Here is a 21,583-nt window from a genome sequence, read left to right on the forward strand (position 1 = left end):
AATGACGATGGGATGAGCGTTGTTTGTGTCATTCTCAGGAAATCTGTAGACGGAACAATTTAAGAATTATCAGCATAGGAAAAAGGCAGGTTAATTAGACAAATATATGCGATGCATTATGATGATCACATCCTATCTTTTAAATTTCAGCTCAAAAATTTCTTGATGAAAACAAAATTTTTCCATTGAACACAGTCTGTTTTATTCTTAAAATATGGAACATGAGTTCATGTCTACGTATAGTACCGGATAATATATATGAAATAGAATTAGATTAGCTGCTGTTCTGTTTTGATGTAATTATGCGTTATGACGCAGGCTTTCTGAGAACCGAGCCGTTTTAGGGTGACGTCATTTTAACCGGTGATAGTCACAAGTTTTTGTTTCCTCTCTTCTGCTGAGAGGACCGGTAATACAAAGCACTTTCCCCTCTTTTTTTTCATCTCATGTACTGTCATCTTCTGTCAGCTTTTTTCTTTGGTCACAGCTTTAAGCGTAGCTCAACACCTCTGCCACCAGAATTCTTCACTTCCTTCTTTGAAGACGGAACTACAAACGGTAGCACAATCCATCGCCCCGACCTGCAACCGCTCCTGCGGTTCCACCTGAAAAAGGTCCCCGGAAAGAGAGAAGAGGTTCCCTCTCATCTCTTGCCTGCTCACCTCACATATTCCCGGACATTGTGATCACACCGATGCACGCCTGTTTGCAGATGCGCTGTACATACGCACGTGTGTCGCAGGACTTCCCTGATGACCTTGTATGCTGTGGCATTGGGGTGATTAAGCATCGAGGCCAAACACCATTTCCTTTTCCCTGGAAAGATGAATGACCCTGCTTGGAAGTGGCCGCCAATGGCCTGAGGGCAATTAGAGTTTGCTGTGAGGTAACAACCCTCACGGCTCGGTGTACCAAAGGCAGGCCCTTGAGAAAAACAGAGAAACACTCTGCACAAAACCCATTCTTCTGAAACCAGCATGCCGCCGTGAGGGTGAACAAATTACATGCATTTTCTTCTCTTGTTATTGGGTTGGGTTTTTTTTTTCTTTTCACCTTTCCAGCTGTTTCCCTCCCGCTGAACTCCCCTAGCCTGCTCTCTGGCTCTCCATAAACCTGAAAAAAAAAAAAAAAGTCTGACTACAGGAGGCGTCTGAGAAAGGCCCACCGTGGGTGCTCATTCGAAATATCAATATTTGATCTTGGGACTCATTCAGCTTATGACTCTGCCCCTACATGTTGGCTCTGGAGCTCATTTCATTGTAATTTCTACACTTTATGGAGGGACAGCAGGACTCCCAGACTTTTAACGCACGTTGTTTGCTTACCTCTTTCATATAGTGCTGTGACTAATGAAGATTACACCTTGTGATAAAATGTTTGATTGGAATCACTGCTGTGTGTTATTTTTAACGCAGCCCTGTGCCGATTTTTCTTCCTTTATTTTTCCATTTCTCCCCAGATGAAATATCTGTCACAGCGCAAAAAGAGTTGTGGCAGCCTATTGATAGGGATATGGCCTCGCATCATTGATTCTTCTTGTAATACAAGCCTCTCCCTTGTCAGGCTGTCAAAGCTAAGATCGGACATGATAACGCACACATCAGGCAGTCGTCAATAGAGAGGCTAAGCTTCCGCCACTGAGATGACTATCTTATTTTGGGCCTGTGAAATGGAGGGGGGGGTAGACTCATAGACTCATGAGATAGCGAGAAAGTAGAGGTGGGGGAGGCTACACTGAGATTTCTATCAATTTCTTTTTCTTACATGTGAAAATATATCCATGTATATGACCATGGAGCACCTTGGGGAAGGAGAAATTGCTTTGATTTGCCTCCTTCCCCTTTGATCTCTGAACACACAACCGCTAAAGAAACCTGATCTGTTTAGGTTCATTGGTATCATTAAGAATAAAATGTGCTTACGGCATTCAGCGCTCTGGCAATGTAAATCAACCAAACTGGGTTTGATAGCGAGGCTGTAAAGTGGATCTATTATGTCCAGTGTTCTCAAAAGGCTTTGTTTCTCAGCGTTTCCGCTCGCCTGCGGCCATAAAAAAACACATGAAGGTCATTTGTTATGATAAGGCCGCGAAGCGTTCAGCAGCGATCCTCCCTGACGACGTGACTCAGTGTGCCGCACTTAAGCATGTGTGCCCACATTCCCAGCATCTCTGCTCACACTCATATTTCATGTCATGTTTGTATCCCGGGGCTGTGGCTGAGTTTTAGCCTTTGCACTGTTTTTACTGACCGTGGGGGAAACTACAGACAGTGGTCGAGTACATTCTGTCTTTCTCTCCCCCCGCCGAGCACAAGCGCTTGCTTTGATGTGACCGATCAAATCACTGTCATGCTCAGCAGAATATTCAGGCAGAGTCGCGGCCGCAGATGCAGCAGCTGCTCTTGTTATGATCCATGTATTTGATGAGCATTATTCCAACTTGAAACATTCCCTGTTTAATTGGTATGGCCCTTAGACACTGGCTTTCAGAACACAATAGATTAGAAATAGTCGGTCATTAGCTGGAACTGTGACATTTTTTTCCAAGATGAAGTCTGGCATTGGCGAGCCTGTTTTCTTGCTGTAGGTTTTTGCACTGATGTGATTCGATTATATTTTATATATAATTTGATCTCCAGGTCTGTAAAAACAGCTTTGTTCACAGTGGCTTATTGGACAGCTTTCTGAGCATATGCTGTAAATGGCGAGTGGCGATGGTGTAGCACGCGGATCTCCCGAATTGAGTCATGTTTATTATGAGACTAAAGTGTGAAGAGGCAGTGTGAATGCACTCTTTTTTTTTTCCCCTTTGCAGACACCATGTTAGATGGAAGCCTAAAATAATGAAGCAAAGTCATGAAAATAATTTGATCTTCAAGTCTGTTTTACTCAGTCGAGTGATTTCTGTTTCAACCAAGTTGGCCTGACTGTGCCAGAAGACTTAAAACATGTAAAGAATGTAGATTTTCTGTATCAGACGGAGGATCTGATTTGGTTTTATGGGAAATCTGTCAGTCACCAGCTCCAATTACCTGCTTGATGTAGCAGAATGGGGCAGCCCGCAGTGCTGCTCCCGTTGCTAGGTAGGTTTTCTTTCCTCCTAATGTGCTGAAAATTAAAGCATAAGTTCATGTTTTTTCCAGCTTACCCAGTTGCTTTAAGTGCTCAGCCTGTCAGTGCAGGAAGATTACCCCTCTCGATGTGATATTAGTGTAGTGATGAGTGACGGGGCTATAGAAAAAGTGGCACATTAACAGAACGGCAACAGCAGCTTTAGTCCTCCATCAGTGACTACACAGCATGTGTTCAAGCCCAGTGCTTAAAACGCCAAACTCCGTCACTGTAATTAGGCACAAAATGGAAAGAGAAATATACACTACCGTGAAAAATATTACGTTCTTTATGTTTTCTGTCCAAGGAGCCAGACTTTCTTCTCATATTTTAAAGGGGTCTAACACGGAACAGACAACTTAGTGAAGATCCCGTTTTAAATTGTATCTTTAGACATTTTGTTACAAGCAGCCTGTCACGGAGACAGAATTTGTTTTAGTTCCATCTACGAAAAAAAAAAGAAGATAACACAGTCTGACAGACATGAAATAGAATTTTTGCACCAACAAGGTAGCGCCCCGAACAGCTATTTGCTGAAAACTCACACACCTCAGCGTGGTGTGCTGGGTGTTCTTTGAAAAATCTGAGAAAACTGAACAAAATGGAAGGACAAAATAAGAAGAAGCTGGCCCAAAAAAAAAAAAAGGAAGAAAGAAAAACCCATCAACAGCAGATGAAAGCTTTCTGAAAGTGATGTCCTTAAGATGGAGGGAAATATCCAGCAAAGACCTGAGAGATGCATCTGATTCTTCACTGAAGCCTCATCAGAAATGGTCTGCATGGATGGGTGGCTGACAAGAAGCTGTTCTTAAGGAAGGGAAACAGGGAGAAGGTAGGGCTGAGGTAGGCCAAATGGCACAAGAAGTGGACTGAAAATTAGTGGTGTTATGGAGAGATGAATCCTCCCCAGAGCCCGGGCAACATTTTTTAAGCATTTTGCTAGAGAACGGAACAACAGAGGCGGCCAACATCCAAAGAAGAGCTTAAGAATGTCTTTCAAGAAGCCTGGAGAACTTTTCCTGAAGACTACTTACACATGTGAACAGCTGGAATGATTAAAACAGGAACGCAGCTGTTCCATTAGATCACACATATCACTGAAAGTCATCCTCATAAATGAAATCTCGCGCCTATGAAATTTCATGAGCTCCAGCAGGACTAAGAGGTCATTTTTGTGCAAACAGAAAGAACCACCGTAGCTTCTGATCCTCGTGTCCCACACAGACACTAAAGATCTTTATTTGATCAAATACTCTGGATCTCTGGATTCTGTTGTGTATTTCTTAGTTTCCTTTTTTTGTGCCCAGTCCCTCAGAGGTACTTGCAGCTTCCCCCATTGATGCTTTCTGCATCGGCACAGGCTGTTTGGCAGTATTCAGCCCAGAAAAACAGCCCAGCATCACGCCACATTCTCCCATTTTGACTGTGTCACATCCAAACAGCTGCAAACTGAAAGTGTGTGCGTTCTGAAACTCACGTCCCAGGGAGGCTGTCTATCTGTATCGACCGCCTGCGTGATCCCTTCAGTTGATGTGCTGAAGTGGTCAAAGGTAAATGCTGTTTTAATGAGGTCTGGCTATTGATTCATCCGCAGCGTTTTGTTTGTGCAGTTTGGAATTTGAGCGCCACTCGAAAGGCTGAGTAATCAGGCTTGGTTCTCATTCCCGGCGGAGGAATGCATTGTGTCTGACGCGCTTCCTTCGCACACGGGAAGTTGGAGGCGTGTGCACGCGCATTAAAGACTTCCACGCACGGAGCGAATCAGCCCGCGAGCCCCACCACCCGGGCTCTTCAAAAGTGACGATTGCAACATTTGTTGGGAATAATTACATCAAAAGACAAAAACACTTTGCTGCTAAAATATACGCCGCTCTGTGTTATGGAGATTTAGACAGAGAATTGGATTCCCCCAGCTGTGAAATCAGTTTTTGTAGTCCCGCTGGCCAACCGCGTCATGATGCCATCCCCTGCTGTAGGCTCCCACCGCCGCACTTGCCTTTTCCGCTCCACGAGCGCTCTTTGCATTCACAGCATCTAGCCTCGTGCCATATGTTATTATCAGCGTCTCGGGTCGACTTAGAGAAGACCGTGAGCCGTGTATGTGTGCGTGACCCACTTCATTGGTTCTGCGTTAGTCTGAATGCAGAGGAATGGCACCCGAAGCCCTTCATTCTTAGCTCATGTGACCGGCGGGACGCAATCGTATGTTGAAAATGAATCAAACGAGCTTGTAGTGGATCCCCACATAACAAACATCACACTTCAAAATCTGTTTTCAATATTCCTGAGTAGAATCCGTCATCGGGATTAACAAGAGAGCTATTCCAGAGACGCCAAAACAAGGCTCCATATTTGGGTTTGCCACGAATGGGCTTAGTTTTCTACAGTGAAAAGGGGGTTACATTGGATTTCTTTTCTTCTCTTTGTTATTTTTTGTTACAGGAGCTCTGCAGTTCCGTCCAGAGCTTTCATCTGTGTCTGCTAACAAGTCAAGAGAGCAGAGTATAAAATGTGTGATGAGGCGTAGCTCGGGGCTACACCGTTAGAGCACTGATATGCCTGCCAAACACCTTCTTGAATACAGTCATGGAAGTATCCGTTCTTGTTTTAATAGGACTAACCCTCTTTCCAGACCTAGAAGCTGTAACACTGCTGGCACCATCTATTTGGTAGATGGATTTTTTCTTTGGCATTCAAGCATATGTTTCTGTTGAAAATGTTCTGCTGTGATGCTATTCTAAAGCAGCGCTCCCTGCTTAGCATTTCTGCTGCCTTCCTCCTTTCTCACCTCAGTGGTGGCATTCCTGGAGAACACCAACAGTTTGAAAGTAAGACCAAGTTTGTTGTTAATGTTTATTAAAGCTAAGAACATGTCTGGATGCAGATACTGTAAATGTCTGTTGTTTCTATGTATCGATTTATTTTGGCGGAATGTTATCCAGCTAAAATCTTGTATTTTTGGGGACATAAATATGGAAATCTCTGTAGAGTCAGCGCATCCAAGGCGGAATGTTTCTGAGATTCATCAGCTGCAGAGACACGCAGCATGAGCGGACAAGAGAAAAGAAGCGCTTTTTTTTTCCGCTTGATGCAGGGCCGTTTGTGTCGTTCTCAAGCTGGAATTGCTGGAACAGACTTTGAAGTGGTGGTTGGTCTCCCTCCATCTCCCTGCCTCCCGCATCTGCTGCGATGATAATAACAAGCAATAACCCTCTTTCACCAATAACCGAGACTTTTACGCCCATAATTTGGCTTCAATAAATAATGTCATGTTTACAGAGAGGCCATATTTTACAGCACTTTACTTTCAAGCCTCTCCTCTTGCTTGGTTTTTAGCCTTCTTGTGCCAGAGTACGGTGCATAATGTGGTGCATTATGCACGGCAGCACAAACATGCATTAACGCATTATCAGATGTACTGATACAGAGAACAGCACAGCCCATCATGTGTAATCGCAGTGCACATTTGAAACATCTACTTTCTCACTGTGCTGTTAGTTGAACATCAGCATATGGTGGATGTGGACATCTCTCTCTTGGCCCTGTTGAATGCGGTAGAACAAGCATGGGGGCGCGTTTCATTAGTCTGTCAAACTCAATGATATTTAGAGCCCCACACCCCTGGCCAGGACGGGAAAACTCAATCAGCACTCTGATTTCATAACCCAGCTTGGTGACAGGGCCTATTTTATCGCCCCACTGATTCATTCTAATAAACGCCGGCTGCCCAGTGCAGCACCGCCGCTGCTGAAATACAACCAACTCCCCTCTACCCCTCCCGACTCTGTCCTCCATGGCTCGACCCGGGAAAAGGGAGAGGAGGGGCCGCGAGGGGATAAATCTGAATTGCGGGAACTGGAGGGTGCAGATAATCCATCGCTGCTCCGGGTGTAGCCAGCGAGTCTGCCGCCCCATCCCTCCCCTCCTTCTGCACCCTTTAGCACAAATCAGAAGCTGGGAAGCTGTTGATCTGTGTGGGCGCGGTGGGTCCATTGATTGTGGACGATGGAGGAGGAGAGGGGCGATAAATACTCAGAGGCAGAATGCGGAGGGTGAGGGAAAACAATTATCTGTGGAGGTGGAAAGCACATAAAGTGAGGAATGATAAACACTGTGAAATATGATTGACTCCAAGTGATATATGGGAGCTGAAGGACAGGTGGAGAGGTCTGTGTGTGCAGAGATATCCTTGAATGGAATAGCTGCGTGCATGTTGAGGACTAACTATATTTACCCAGAGTCTAACCACATTCTGCTGTGTGTGTGTGTGTGTGTGTGTGTGTGTGTGTGTGTGTGTGTGTGTGTGTGTGTGTGTGTGTGTGTGTGCGTGTGTCCACAGACAACAGATGACATCGTTTCATCGGCAGAGTGTTCCAGCGACGACGAGGATCTGGAGGAGTGCGACTCCGGACACGCAGGTGGGATAAGATTGTCGAGTTGTGCTTGCTCTGAACCTGGTCTATTCCTCCTTATCTTTCTTTGATTTGCTACCGAGGAGCTTCTCCTCTTAGCATCAAGCCCCATGGGAGCTTCAAGTGTAACTTAAAAAAAAAAAAAAAAAAACAACTTCAGATAAGCAGCCACTGCGAGAAATATACATTTGTGTGAGGAGTTCTCTGTACATATTAAGAGTTCGGTAGAACTCTTTTGAGATATAACCCCAGTCCCAAAATGTTGGGATGCTGTGTAAGATGGAGATAAAAACGGAGTTGAGTGATTTACACAGCTCGTAAACCAATATTTTAATCAACAGCAGAACAGAGAAAGCAAGTCAAATGTTGAAAGTGAGACATTTTTTTCTTTTCAAGAGAAACGTTAGCTCGTCTTCAATTTAATGGCAGCAACACATCTCAAAAAAGAGTTAGGGAGAGTTGGGAAAGGCCAATGTTAGATTAACACGAGCGTCTCATCTTTTATCGATAACAGTCTGCCAACATCTGAGAATTCTAGCTGCGGAACAGACCTGAGTCTTCTTAGTCATACTCTGCCGGCAGGCCGGTCCAGCGTCCGAGCTCTTTAATTACGGAGCCGTGCTGTTGAAATAGATGCAGGATGTGGTTTAGCATGGTCTTGCTGAACTGTTCAAGGCCTTCCCTGGAAAAGAATCCCAATGGCTGCGTATGTTACTCTAAAACCTATATGTGTCTTTAAGCATTGGTGCCTGTACAGATGTGCAAGTTGCCAGCTCCTTAGGCACTAACGTGCCTCTCGTAGCATCAGAGATGCAGGCTTTTCAAGTTTCCATGACAGAATCATGCCTGTCTTTAGTGCAGTCTTTGGAATTTTTAATAGAATAGCATTCATTTACATCTGAGAGACTCTGCCTCTGTAAGGTGCTCTTTTCATACCTAATGACGTTACTAACATCGGTAGCCAGTTAGCTTAATCAGTTGCCACGTGTTGCTCCAGCTGTTTCTTTTAGGCACCACTTAGTTCCCCATGAATTTTTTTTTTTTAAACATGTTGCTGCCAACAAATTCAAGACGGGCAAACTTTTTTCACAAATCGGTGAAATGTCTCACTCTGAGCATTCGATGTGTTTTTTTTTTGTGTTAGATCGTGAGTAAAATATTGACACGCGAGATTTGCAAATCATTGACTTCTGCGTTTATGAATATTCTATCCGGCCTCCTGACTTTTTTTGGAATTGGGGTTGGAGGAAAAAAAAGCATTAAGAGTAAACATTTTATATGCATCCTCAACACGCTCTTTGTACTCACACCTTTAACTGTAAAGATGGAGGAGCACACAGCTTGCTGTCGGGACTTGTCGAAGCTCAAAGCCTAAAATGCGCAGAACAAAGTTACACTTAGCTATGGGGCCACAGGTCGCAGACATGACGAAGCGTTGATACTAATTTTGTTCTCTCAGCATTCGATTGAGAGCAAAACTTTACTCAACAAAGTACGAAATTAGTATCAGGCCACATGTCGCCCACGCTGATGCTTCAAAATGTATCTGTCCTGTACATGGTTGATTTCCTCTTGCTGTGCGTGTGTGCGTCTCTCTTGACAGAGGATACATTTTGAGATTCCTTTGAGAACAAAGATGCTTTCAGCCTAGATACTGTGATATGTAGCAGACTAACTGCAACAGAGCCTCTTCCTCCCCTCCCCCTTCTTCTCTTGTTTGTACCTCTGTTTCCTTCGTCGGAGGCTTGCCTCACCTGAAACATTCTAATAGAGAACAGATATCCTCGAATTTCTGTGCACATCGTCTCTCTTCCCCTCCTTTTTACACGCACGCACACACAGACAGACAACCACAGGTATCACTTTGTGATCACATCAAAGTGATAAGACACTCGCACACCGGAGTTTGGAAATAAAAACAGAGCTGGGAAGAAACACAGCAGATTTGAAAGGTAATTTTGAGGCAACTTGGGTTTGGATCACTACTGAGGAAGCAGCCGTCAGTGAATGTGAGCCGTGTTAAAACTGGCTCAGCGTTTGACAGGCAGATCCCCCCGAAGGCACTCTGGAAATCATTAGCAGCTCGAGCTATTTGATTGCTTCACTGTCCTTCAAAATACCGTCACTGCAGACTAATTGATGCTGCATTAATCTGGCTAAACATGGCTCGGCTTAACACTAAGCATATGTCCACTTTTCACAGCTAATAATAAGCCTAAACTGAAACAATGCACTGCCCCCTGTTAACTGCCAGTGGAGAACCCAACCGAGCATTTATTCCTGCGTATTGAAGTGGATGTTTTTCCAGTATTGTTACCTCTTCTCCCAATTCTGTGAGGGGGACTCTTTTGCTTTGAAGCATTTGTTTTCCTTAAAATCATGACCACATTTGGTTTTTTTGTGCTCGGGGGGCTTATTGATGTGAAGCGAAAGCCATTTTCTCCGGCGGTATTTAGGCGCCTTATCAAGCACGAGTTGCTTTCTTAAGTCCGATTACTGAAATTGAAATTTTTACAGCTCGTGAGTTTCATGTTTTTTTTTTTTTTTTTGCCACATCCTTAGACTGTTAAAACCTCAAACCCAAGTATTCTCAAAGTGGAAGTGCGACCAAGTGTAGTGGGAACTTTTTTAACCAACAGAACACGGTACCCTCCCCTCATATAGTGGCAACATAGACACACTCATACCTACTGTACATTTCACCATGTTGACACAGAAATTCATATCCTCATTCCTCGCCCCGCTTCCAGTCGTATGACCAGTTGCATGACATGCTGTTGGTTTCTTTTCTGTTGCATTTTGTTGGTTTATTTCTTTCCCTCCTGCGATGCACATATGTGAACATGAGCTGGGTTGCTTAAGATTTGGGCTTTTCCTTTTTTTCTTTTATTTTCTTTGGGGTCTGGGCGGGTGGAACGAGGGGGATTTTTTTAATTTATTATTTTCTTCTTTTTTTGTTGTGGTTGTTTTCTTTCTTTTTCTTTGGTATTTTCATTATGATTTCTTTGGTGTCCTCATCATCCGTCGTCCATCCTACAAGCAAGGATAGAGCCGCTCCTCCCGTTTTTTGCCTCATCTTGTGCCGCATGAACTTTTGGTGGTTGGAAAATTCAAAGTTTCTCCTCCTCATCGAGTTTGTGTTCATTTTTTTTGTGCCAAATGGCTTCTAAAGAAACATCCTCCCCTCATTTTCAATCCAACATAGGGAAATGAACGGCAACAAAATCTTTTCTTGCCATCATCCTTTTTTTTTGGCCTAGTGAAGGCAACCCCATTCTGTCTCAAGAAAGTTGTGTGTGAAAGAATGACCCTCCCCCTCTCGTCTCCCTTTTTGAGCATTACCTACTCCTCCTTCCCTCCATCCCAACACAGCCACCTCCTTTCTTTTAGCCTTTCTGCATATACATGTCTGTTTGAATGCAGATGGCATAAAAAGACTTTTATTGCCACAAAGTATATCTGTTTTTCTATTCTATCTGTTGCTCCAAGTAGAAGGCATTTGTGGCATGCGTTGTACTGGACTGTATCACAGCTCTGTAGACCAACTAATAATCCTCTACCCCCCCCACGTCCTTGCTTCTGCATGAATATAATTGGCGTCCATTTTATGTGCTGTCTCTACTCCACCCATAAGTCTCAAGCTGACACCCACCTGGCTCCTACTACATGTCGGTGTGCGTGCTGGGGGCCACAGCGGTGGGTCTGCACCCCACCGGCGCCCCCTGCAGCAGCAGCAGCTCCTCCCTTGGAGGCGTCTTGTGTTTGTGCCCGTGCCTGCTACGTCCGTGTCTGCCAAACAGCCTGTCTTGTCTGCTCCACGTGTTAAGTCTTGTGTCATCTGTGTGTTCGATAAAACTGTTAAACCTTACCCCCCCCCCGCCCCTCCCTCTGCCCTCTTCCCCATGCGAGTTCCACAAGAGTGCCAATAAGGAGTGTGCAGCCAGATTCTGGATAACTTCTGAATAACAACCTGCACACATTTACATCACTATGGGTTAAGAAGTAAAGCTTTATGTAGAAAATCACTGGCAAAAAGAGGAAAAAGAAATACTACCTGGAAATCACAGGTGAATAAGTTTAGAGAAGCACGTGCAGAAAGTTTTAGAACCTCGGTGTGTGCTACCAAGCCTGAAATATTTTGCCAAAGCTGCCTCGCCTTACCTGCACAACTGCACACGAGAAAATATCGCGAGAGCTGGAGAGAATGTATTTTTACTTTTTTTTTTTTAAGTTAGTTTGACGTTGCACGGTGTCAAGTGATGCCTGTTCTAAGATGTATTCTCAAAATAGATAAACTAGCTCCTTGGTAGTTGGGACTTTGTTTGTAGCTAGTGGCAAAGTTCTAATTGAATTCTTGTTTACAATGGCAGGCCCTGCCATCTTGTTTTACAAGCACGTTTCAAAGCTGGTGATTAGTTGCACTTTGAAATTAGGTAAACTCCCAGAAGGGATGATCAAAATAAAAGCAAAACTTGTTTTGAGTCATTTCTGCCATTTGTATTATGTTTTTTAAGAAAGCAAAGATCGTAAAATTGTAAATCGACTTTAGTGTAAAAAAAGGAGGCGGATTTTATTTTTAAGCCCTATCCCCCAGGCGAGTGGGGCTCCTATTACAGTCTCCAAAGCAGCTGTTGACACTGCAAGGGTTTTAATGTGTTACAAACAAAAGGAACCAATCCTCTCCTATTGCAGAGTGGGACTTGGTGATGGGGAAGGAGGTTTGTCTAACAAGTAGCAATTAGTAGCTGTTTGATGATGTCGTTGAAGAATCAAAAGTGTCTGAGCAAGAAAAACTACAGCGAGGTACGAGATGGAGACAGCAGCAGGGCTAATTCGCCCACTCATAGCTACATCATTAAATGAGTTATAGGTGTAGAGTTCTAGCTCAGCCATGTTCCAACAGAACAGCTTTATTTCAGATCAGAAAAAAATTGAAGATGTAAGTTAATGATATCTTTGGGGATCAATCTGTTTTAGAAAAGTTTATTGTAGTTTTACTCTGTAGCTATAACGTTCCCTGTTGTGGATACCCAGTTTCCCGGTCTCTGGGTGGACAGCTGGTTCATTGCCATTCTCGAAACGCAACAAATACTCTGGATGGTAGGATGGGTATGGAGCGGGACCCTTGTAGACAGGAGACAATAAAGTACTTGAAATGAGCCAGGCCAAACGCCCATGTGGATGACTTTGTTTGGACACCTCGAAGGGCCTCCCCCAGAAGGAGCATCGGGTGGGGATTGCGTTGGCAAGACACTGTAGCAAAGGCCTTAGCCTGATCGAGGCCACCTTGTATCCGTACCACCTCAGCAGGTAGTAAGGGCACAAAACTGTCTCCTGTATCTCTACTGAACACAAGCCAGCATATAAGGTGTTTCAGTCCTTTTGAACATCGACCAACAATGGCGTTTTCCTAGAGGGTAACTTGCATTCTATGTGTCCATCAAATACATCATTAAAAAGACTGTGTTTTTAACAAACAGGCCATAAATGGTCCTGCAGGCATCATTACCTCCAGCCTTTGATCAAGTGGAACACAGATCAAAAAGATGGAACACATCTATAAATGTCTCCTCATCTCATTGGCCTTTGGAAGGTAAAGTCTAGGCTCTATTACTCACATTAATGTTACACCAAAGGCACCAATGTAATGCTGCGTGACTCCTTCATTTCCGAATATGAAGAGTACAAGCATAAGGGTGAGGTGTGATAGGGACGGATCACTGAGATTTCCTGTTGCTTCGACTGTGGCTTCCGTCAGGGCCCACTGGGCCGGCTCTCACTTCAGCACAGGCCTCAGATCAGTTTAAAGGTTATCCAACTAACGCATGCCCACCGAGTGCAGAGGTGTAGCCTAATGGCTGTACAGCAAATCGACCGTCTGACAGGGATGAGTCGCCACACCCGCTGGAGATGCCAGTTCAATACAGCAGCCTGCAGTCAGCCGTGCGATGACGGATTAGGTGGCTTCTACCATGCGCTGCGGCTTCATAGACTTCCTCCTCCTTTCAGCGGTGGTCCCTGACTCCTTTTCATGTAGACTTCTCCACTCGCTTTACATCATTCTAGTTTTAGGATGGAAATGAGAAATTAGGCTCTTCTTGGCACATCGGTGTGCACCGGCCAGATAAGATAGTTTAATGGGGTAAAGTGCTTTTTGGGTGCAAGTTTCCAGAAAGCTCAGCGATTCAACAGAACGCCAATCTAATCCCTGCCATGTCCCTGCAAGTGTGTCCACACCGAGAATGTGTGCGATGCTTGCTCTCTGGTAATCAGTTCACTACCTGTAGCAGGTAGAGGTTGAATGAATCTGCTATGGCAGGTCTCTAGGCACAATGCACAAACCACAATGGGATTTTGGGCCCGTAAACCACTGACTCGCCCACTATTTGCAGCGTCAAAATCCTATTGACTCACGTTCATCCACGATTGATGCTGGGGTGCCAACTTAATGCTTTCATGGAACCGCGCTGTCAAATCCCTGACGCACCGTCAGAATTCATCTCCATTCGGAAGCCACAACAAAATGGTGGATGGGCGCGGATCAGTCCCAGGAGAAAAAAAGAGGGAGAGGGGAGAGCGAGCGGAGGAAAGTAAAGAAAAAGTGCTGCTCTTAGATTTCTGCATCTCTAGCCTCGAAGCTGCTGAGGTAGTAAATCAGCCATTTATATTTACTTTAATTCCTCGTCAAAAAGCCACACAGGCAGGCAGCAGATTGTGCCTTTCCTCACACGCTGGCATGAGAAGACGAATAGCTTTTAAATCAAGTGTTTTCAGTTTTGTAGATGAGGTTTGCTCATTGATGCGAAGGCCATTCAGAGGGCACAAAGGCGGACTTGTTCATCACAGGTCGGGGTCCCTTTTACTTAAAAAGGAAGACAACCGGCTGCAGGTCTAGCGGAGTGGAGAATTAGTAGGCTGAGAGGCAGGGGCTTGGAGTAAGATTGGACAGCCGTCTCGACGAGTTTGTAAAACAAACGCAATCTGGTTGAGCAAACCCATTAGCAACCGCAGTGTTTGCCTGCTTCCGAAATGCAGAACGACATGCAACTCTCGTGTAAGAGCTTATACAGGATTAAAGTGTTTACCAAAACATCGAGGTCCTCAGCTTTACTGACTTTACTGGAGACCCTTCACTGCAATGTTTCCCCTCCCATTCAAGTGCTTTGTTGATACAGCGCAAAGCTAACAGTTGCCTGTTTGCCAAGTAAGGAATGAAAGGGTGCAAACAAGGCAGAGACGACTGTTAGCTTTGGGGAGTTGGACAAATAAAAACCTGAGATGAAATCAGTTACTCCGTGCTGCTGTTTTTTTTATTTTTTTATTTACAAGGGCAGGTTCTGTTATTGGAATATTATCCCAGCAACATGAGCAGTAGCTGCTAGTTGACGAGAGGACGCCACGCTGTGTGGGCAGCCAGGGGACTCACGTTTAAGACGTCAGCAAAGCGTGACACGTGCCATCTTAGCTCAACAGAACAGGGCTCACAGATCCAGCTCGCTAAATGAAATGGGGGTTCTGTAACCACACCTGATACCTGAAGATAAATGTACTCATCTCTTTAAATTCACCAGAGGCAGAAATAAAGCCACCAACCTGCGCCCTCTTGTGGAACTCCAGACGTTTATCCGCCAAACAAAGGCTGCTGGTTATGCACACAAGGCTTCTAACCATTTCATAAAAAGGAGCTCATTGATTATCCCTCTGCTCCACCTCTTGATTAATTAGTGAATGCAGTGGGCCTAAATGCCACTTAATGTTGGTTATACATCACCCGCAGTGCACCTTCTCACCCGGTTGAAAGCTGATGAATGGTTTGCTTGAGAAAATATCCCGCAGCCCTTGGTGCTGGTGCCCTTTACTGACCACAGACCCCCTTCTTAAAGCCCCCTCCCTCACCTCTCCCATGGCTTGCTGTATTGTAATTGTATCTTACTCTCCCTAAATGCAACTTACTAAAGCATGCTTGACCCAAGAGTGGAACTAAAATCCCAAGGGGGAAAAAAAGAAAAAGAAAAAAGAAACGTGTCTGATTTTTTTCCTCTCTTTCTCTGACGTACATCCAGATTGCACGCCCTGTCCCGTGTTTAACAAATACTAACAAGAGAAATGTATTGGAGTAACTAATAATAAAGAGGTTATTATTAGTTATACGAAGGTGGTGACACTTTGCCTATAAACTGTCCCCCCCCTCTCTTTGTCTGCCTCAGTGTGTGCTTTCTGGTTGTTCATCTTTGATAGTGTGAGAGATTTAATGCCTTTCTTTCTTGCTTGCTAATCTGTTTTTTCTTTTCTGTTTTTCCTTTCTGATTTTGTTTTTATTTTTTCGGACATATATGTTAGCACACATATATGTGAGCCTCTGTTTAATTTTCTGAAAATGTTCAAATTTTAACTCTCTGCTAATTTGCTAAGAATCACTATTGCCAATGTTTTAATGATTTCTTTCCCCCTCTCCCCCCTCCAAATTAGAACGAAACTTCCCTCTTTTCTCTATGAGCTCATTTTTCATTTCAATAAACAGTAGATTTAAAAAAAATAAATAAAAAAAAAACCTGGTTGTCCAACCTGAACGCAGCTGCGCTCAAATCGACACTCTCATAGAGAAAAAAGAGAAGACTCCTCCAAAGTAGACCCTCCCCACTATGGTGGAAGCTGTTCCAAACTGTCTTGATGCTGATCTCTTAACATTCACCTGTTCTCCAAGAGCCATCTCTGATTGAAATTTGGATCGAATCAATGAATGAGTCTTAATTTTTTTCTGCATGGCAAAGAAGTTGCAGCTTAGGGTTTGTAAAACATGTCAGTGTTGAGAGTGCTGTTCTCTTCTGTAGATGGGCATGTATATGCTCATTGTTTGTATATCCCCATCCCTTCCTTACAGCCAAAAGCTCTAATGCCGCCCGACCGCTTCGTGCCGCCTTTACATGGACATGGCAACTGATGTACACGTTCACCCCCATCTATGTCATTTCCTTCCTAGTATGTTCATAGGTCCCCCACCCCGTCTCACGCTCCCTCCTCCCAAATCCTTTACATAGAGACTTTAAGATATGTACAGCCATCCATTGTTTTGTTCATTACCGATGAACAAGTTCAAAGTTTTAGGGGAAGACAAAAAAAAGAAGAAAAAAGACGAAAAAGTCAACCGATCTGGCTGTAGATATTTATGGAGATTGATCAATCGAAGCAAGAGTCATAGATATGCTGTTCTCTCTCTCTTTTTTTTTATATATATAGAAAACAAAGTTACTTACAAAAGAAAAAAGGAAAAAAAAAAAAAGAAATCCTGAACAGAATGGTGAAGATTATTTTCATGTCATGATGTGTGGATGTATGTGTTGTTGCCTCCCTGTGCCATCCTGTCTAAAAAAAAAAAGAGAAATATATACTACTTAATCAGAAACTGTTAAAGAAGAATCTAACCTAACTTGTCCAAAGGCATTCTTCCACAACTTTCTTTTGTTAAAAAATTTTATTTTTTTTTCCTTCCTGCCAAAATCATGCGGGCAATTTGTTGATGTAAGTTGACAAAACTGACGGTATGCCTTCTTCCTTTGAAAACTGTTCTTTTCTTTTTCTTTTTGTAGGCTTTTATGATTTTCCAAGCTGACTTTGCTTTCACCCGTCTTTCTACCTACTTACTACTAATCCTTTTTTACCGGATAACTCTATCTGTGGCTTTACTTTGTGAATGTTTTACTCCGATGTTTGCTCTAACTCTGAAGTCTTTTTTGCAATGCCTTAATTATCTTTTCTTTTCTTTTTTCTTTTCTTTTCCCATTCGGTTCCTTGGTTTATGTTGTGTTCCTTTCTTTTATTGTTCCAAAAGGGTTTGCATCTTTTATAGTGCCCTGTTTGTGAGCCTTTGCAATGTGCAAAACAAGCCACTTTGGCAAGAGGATAAGCAGCTTCAGGCGACATCTGAGTGTTTCAGACTCTTTGTAGTTGTCCCGCCGCAGGTTTGACCCGGAAAAAGCTAAAATGCACAAAGAAATCGGCCGACGCGGCCTCCCTTTCTTTTTGCTCTGACTCCAAAATGAAAAGCCGTAACGAGGCAAGCAAACATTCAGGTGTCGCTGAACTGCCCGGTGACTTTGTGCCACTGTGGTAAATGTTAGGGTCAAAAGGCAAGAGGCCGGGGCAAATAGGGGAGCCCACTAACACTGAAGAAAAAAAAGAATTGGGACAGCTTTTAAGGTGTTACTTCTTCTTATCGTTCATCAGCGTGACGCGGATAGACCTTAAGAGCCAATCGGGTTTTAAAGAGGCACTTTTTTTTTGGACTCTGGAGCACTTCCAGTCTGTCATTTTTTATTTTTTTCCTTTTGTGACACAGCAGCTGTTGGTATTTCGTCGGCCCATGTAGGTCAGAGGGGTGAAAACGCTCCCTGAGATGGTTTCTCATTTCAGACTTAGTTAACCTGCTTTCAAGGCCCACTGCTTTTCACTTAAACTACAAACAAAATGTTAAGGCCCTCGGCGTCCTCGCATTCCACAGAGCGCATCTTTGGCTGCTCGTGGTTTTTGAACAGACCGAAAAAAGGATTTTCTCTGGAAGACTAAAGAAACGTCACCGAGGAGGAGACACGTGCAGAATATGTAGACGAAGCTAAATATGGGGCCCACACAAAGTAAAAAGTGACTGAACATGCAGCGCATACACATCAGTGTGCGGCGCATTAAATATGGAGGCGATTCTGCTCTCTGAGAACGTGTAGGATATGTTAGTATGCCGAGTCAGTTTAATGTGGCTCACCCTTGTGCATCCCTCAAAGCCTTTTGATGCAATGTATACTTTATTTATGGCTGTTGTTTTCTTTCAGTTTGGGTCTTGTTTGGTTCTGAGTTTCATTGTTTTTGCACTGGTACAGTACCTTTTGTTCTTTCTTTCGTTCTTTATCTTCAGTTTATTTCCACCCTTTGTTGAGCTTTGCTTTTTACGTGCTTTTTACATTCTTTTTGGTGTCGGACTGCTTTTTTGCTTTTTGTCCGCGGAAGATTTTCCGCCCTCTGACTTTTGTTTCTGTTTGTTTCACTTGGCAGGAGGGGAGCTAGTCATCCCCGTGCTAGTCGAGGACCCCATAGACATCCCTTCTGTATCCACCCGTTCACCCTTCATCCCCCTCCCCCCAACCCTCCACCCCGTCCTCACCATTATTGAGACCACCAAAGAATCCTTGGCCATGGCCACTGAGGCGGGGGTACCTTGCTTGTCGGACCGAGGCAGCGATGATTGTGATGGTGGTGATGGTGGTGATGATGGTGATGATGATGATGATGATGGCATGGTGATTTCGGGGTTTGGCTCTGGCGAAGCTTTCGACTCTAGCCTGCCCCCGACTGACGATGAAGATTTTTACACCACCTTCTCCCTGGTAACAGATAAGATCTTGACCACATCGGCCTATGAAGGTGGCTACAAAGCCCTCGCGCCCAAGTGGGAGGCCAAGGACTTGAGGCCTAGCAAAGCCTCAGAGGCAGGTAGGACTACACCCACCTCGCCTCTGCCTGACATCAGGGGCACACCGCCGGCGGCGGTCCCTTCGGACACGCCACCCAAGCTGCCTGCAGGGAAAATGAACAACCGCGAGGTAAAACCCCCACAGCCGGACATAGTCCTGCTGCCCCTGCCCACAACCTTTGATCTGGATGGTACCAAGCCGCGGGGCCCCTTCATCACCTCGCCCATGCTGCGCACGGTGCCTGCCGCCTTGCCCACGGTGCCCGGCGTGGTGCGGCGAGTGCCCCCGGGGGCCTCAGAAGTGATCCGGGAATCCAGCAGTACCACGGGCATGGTGGTGGGCATAGTCTCAGCCGCCGCCCTCTGCATCCTCATCCTCCTTTATGCCATGTACAAGTACAGGAACAGGGACGAGGGTTCCTACCAGGTGGACGAAACGCGCAACTACATCAGCAACTCGGCGCAAACCAATGGCGCTGTGGTGAAGGATAAAACACCCAGCGGCAGCGCAAAAGGCAGTGCCAGTAGCAAGAGACCAAAAGATAAGGACAAGGAGTATTATGTATAGAAATCAAGTCATTTCCCAACACGTAAAAAATAAACAGTTTGGAACAAAGTTATAAACATTTTGACAGTACCATATTGGCAACTGTGATTTAAAAATGGACGACATCTCTTGAGAACTCAAGACTCACTGAGTCACTGAAACATTTCCAAATAGACTCTGGCTTCTGGAAGCAAACTCACTATCGTAAGCATCACCAAGAGACAATGCGATACTACCTTATCGGGACTCGGCGTGGACTTTTTTAAGGAGTGCCAGCTGGAGACATTTGGCAGTGTGAATAACATCACTCTAACACCCACACGACCCCAAGTGACTGTGAAGAGGTGTGTGATCCTTGGAGTTCTAATGACCTTGTCCATTGTAACCCTGTATAATACGATCACTGTCATTTCGGCCATTCTGAGCATGCATGTGAGGTGTATGTGACGTGGTGCTGGCATCTGTGTAAGTGAGGGATCCGAGAAACTACGATTGTCCGGAAAAGTTGGAAGTTAAAAACACGTTTTTGGCTATACCTAAAGGTTTGATTAAATGTAGCTTTCATGGACGCGACATGAGGTAAAGTATATGTGTACTTAAAGCTGTCTTTTTATTTCTATATCTTGTTGTTTTTTTTTTAAATTCATTTTTTGAGTTATTTATTTATTTATTGAATCTATTGAATTAACATCTGTGTTTGAAGGACGGTGGGCCGTCAAAGTCGACTTGGCAGTGCTCAGCAGGAGGTGATACAGTCGTGTTTCTCAGTGTTTTTGCTCTCCCTCCTTCACGTCTCAAAAATTGGACTTCTGTACAAGGCATCCAAATTGCTAACAGCATTCAGCGTTTGCAGGCAAAAAGTACAATACATTGTCTTTTTCTTTTTTTTTTTTAAATCAGTTTGAAATCCAAAAGCATTTTTCTTTTTCTCTCAGTTATTGGTCGAGTTTTCTTTGCATTTAATGATATTCTGTGGCAAAATGGGGTCGTCATGAATTGTGTCTGGCAATGATGTAACCATCATAATCTTTAAAAAAAAAAAAAAAAAAACAAAGAAAGAAAGAGGAAAGCAAGAAATCCAGGCTACAGACTTAGTGCAGTGTGAACAGGTGTGATTTCTATCTGTTATCACAGACGACTGTGTCAAAAGCAGCAAATATGTTTACATATTTTATTACATCCAGCCGTTGTGCTTTGCGGTCAATATTGTACAGACAATTCAAGTTTCTGTTAAGTTAGCTTTTCTTTTTTCATCTTCTTTGTGTGTCGGCAGTTCATCCGATTTGACCTTTCTGCTGTAGCAACGTGATTTTTATTTTATTTATTTTTTTGTATTCTTTTGCCAAGGAGACGAGAAGCGATGTTCACAGCAACCTTTGTCTAGGCAGGGGGGGTTAAGTGTTGTTCGATTAGAAGTCTGGTGTCTCTGGACGGCGTTTCTCTGCAGTCGCATGAATACTTGACCATCGAAAGCTGTTAGTCAAACTAGAAACACCTCCCTCCGACCTTGTGTGAGGGGAATCCTCCTTCGTCTGGAATTACTTTCATCATGTCATTTATTTTTTTATTGGAATTGAAAAAAAAAAAATAGAACAAGAGAATAAAGACAGATTTATGGTGGATTTGAAGATTTGTGCGAGCACCTTACTGATCTTTTCTTCTTGGTTTTATTTATTCATGTGCTCTTTTTTACCGTAACGTCTTGTCTGCTTAGCTTGTCATTCTACTTTTTTTTTGGTTATTGTATTGCTTATTTCATGTCTCATTTATATGGCATCATGTTTTGGAGATTTGTGGTTGTTGTTGTTTTTTTATGTCTTTATTTACTGCTAAGATTATTAGTTCTCATTCATTTTCATGCAAATCAGTCAGATGGTGTGAATGTCCACTTTGATTTTTTTTTTTGTGTTGGTACTTGTTTTTGTTTTCCCCCCCCCCCCCCAACCAGTTGATCATTGTCTTATGCTCCCTCGACTCCAAACAGTTCCCAGAAATAAAAAGAAAATGTTGTTCCCAAACTTTTTGGGTGTTAGACTGCAGGTGGGCTGTCAC

At 43.9% G+C, this 21,583-nt stretch overlaps 1 protein-coding gene across 5 annotated transcripts in view; it reads left to right on the forward strand.

The window, feature by feature from the left end:
- Positions 1 to 21,159, forward strand: part of nrxn3b (neurexin 3b) — a 305,979-nt gene extending 284,820 nt beyond the window's left edge. For 4 of the 5 annotated variants that reach the window (XM_075459083.1, XM_075459079.1, XM_075459080.1 and 1 more), the window contains 2 exons: positions 7,451 to 7,529; positions 18,567 to 21,159. In XM_075459083.1, the coding sequence (XP_075315198.1) occupies positions 7,451 to 7,529; positions 18,567 to 19,552 (1,065 nt within the window). In that variant the 3' untranslated portion in view covers positions 19,553 to 21,159. The remainder of the gene's footprint in view (positions 1 to 7,450; positions 7,530 to 18,566) is intronic. The other variant, XM_075459081.1, reaches the window with a different exon arrangement.
- The last annotated feature ends 424 nt before the right edge of the window (positions 21,160 to 21,583 follow it).

Source organism: Odontesthes bonariensis, chromosome 24, assembly GCF_027942865.1.
Source record: "Odontesthes bonariensis isolate fOdoBon6 chromosome 24, fOdoBon6.hap1, whole genome shotgun sequence".
Classification (NCBI taxonomy): Eukaryota; Metazoa; Chordata; class Actinopteri; order Atheriniformes; family Atherinopsidae; genus Odontesthes; species Odontesthes bonariensis.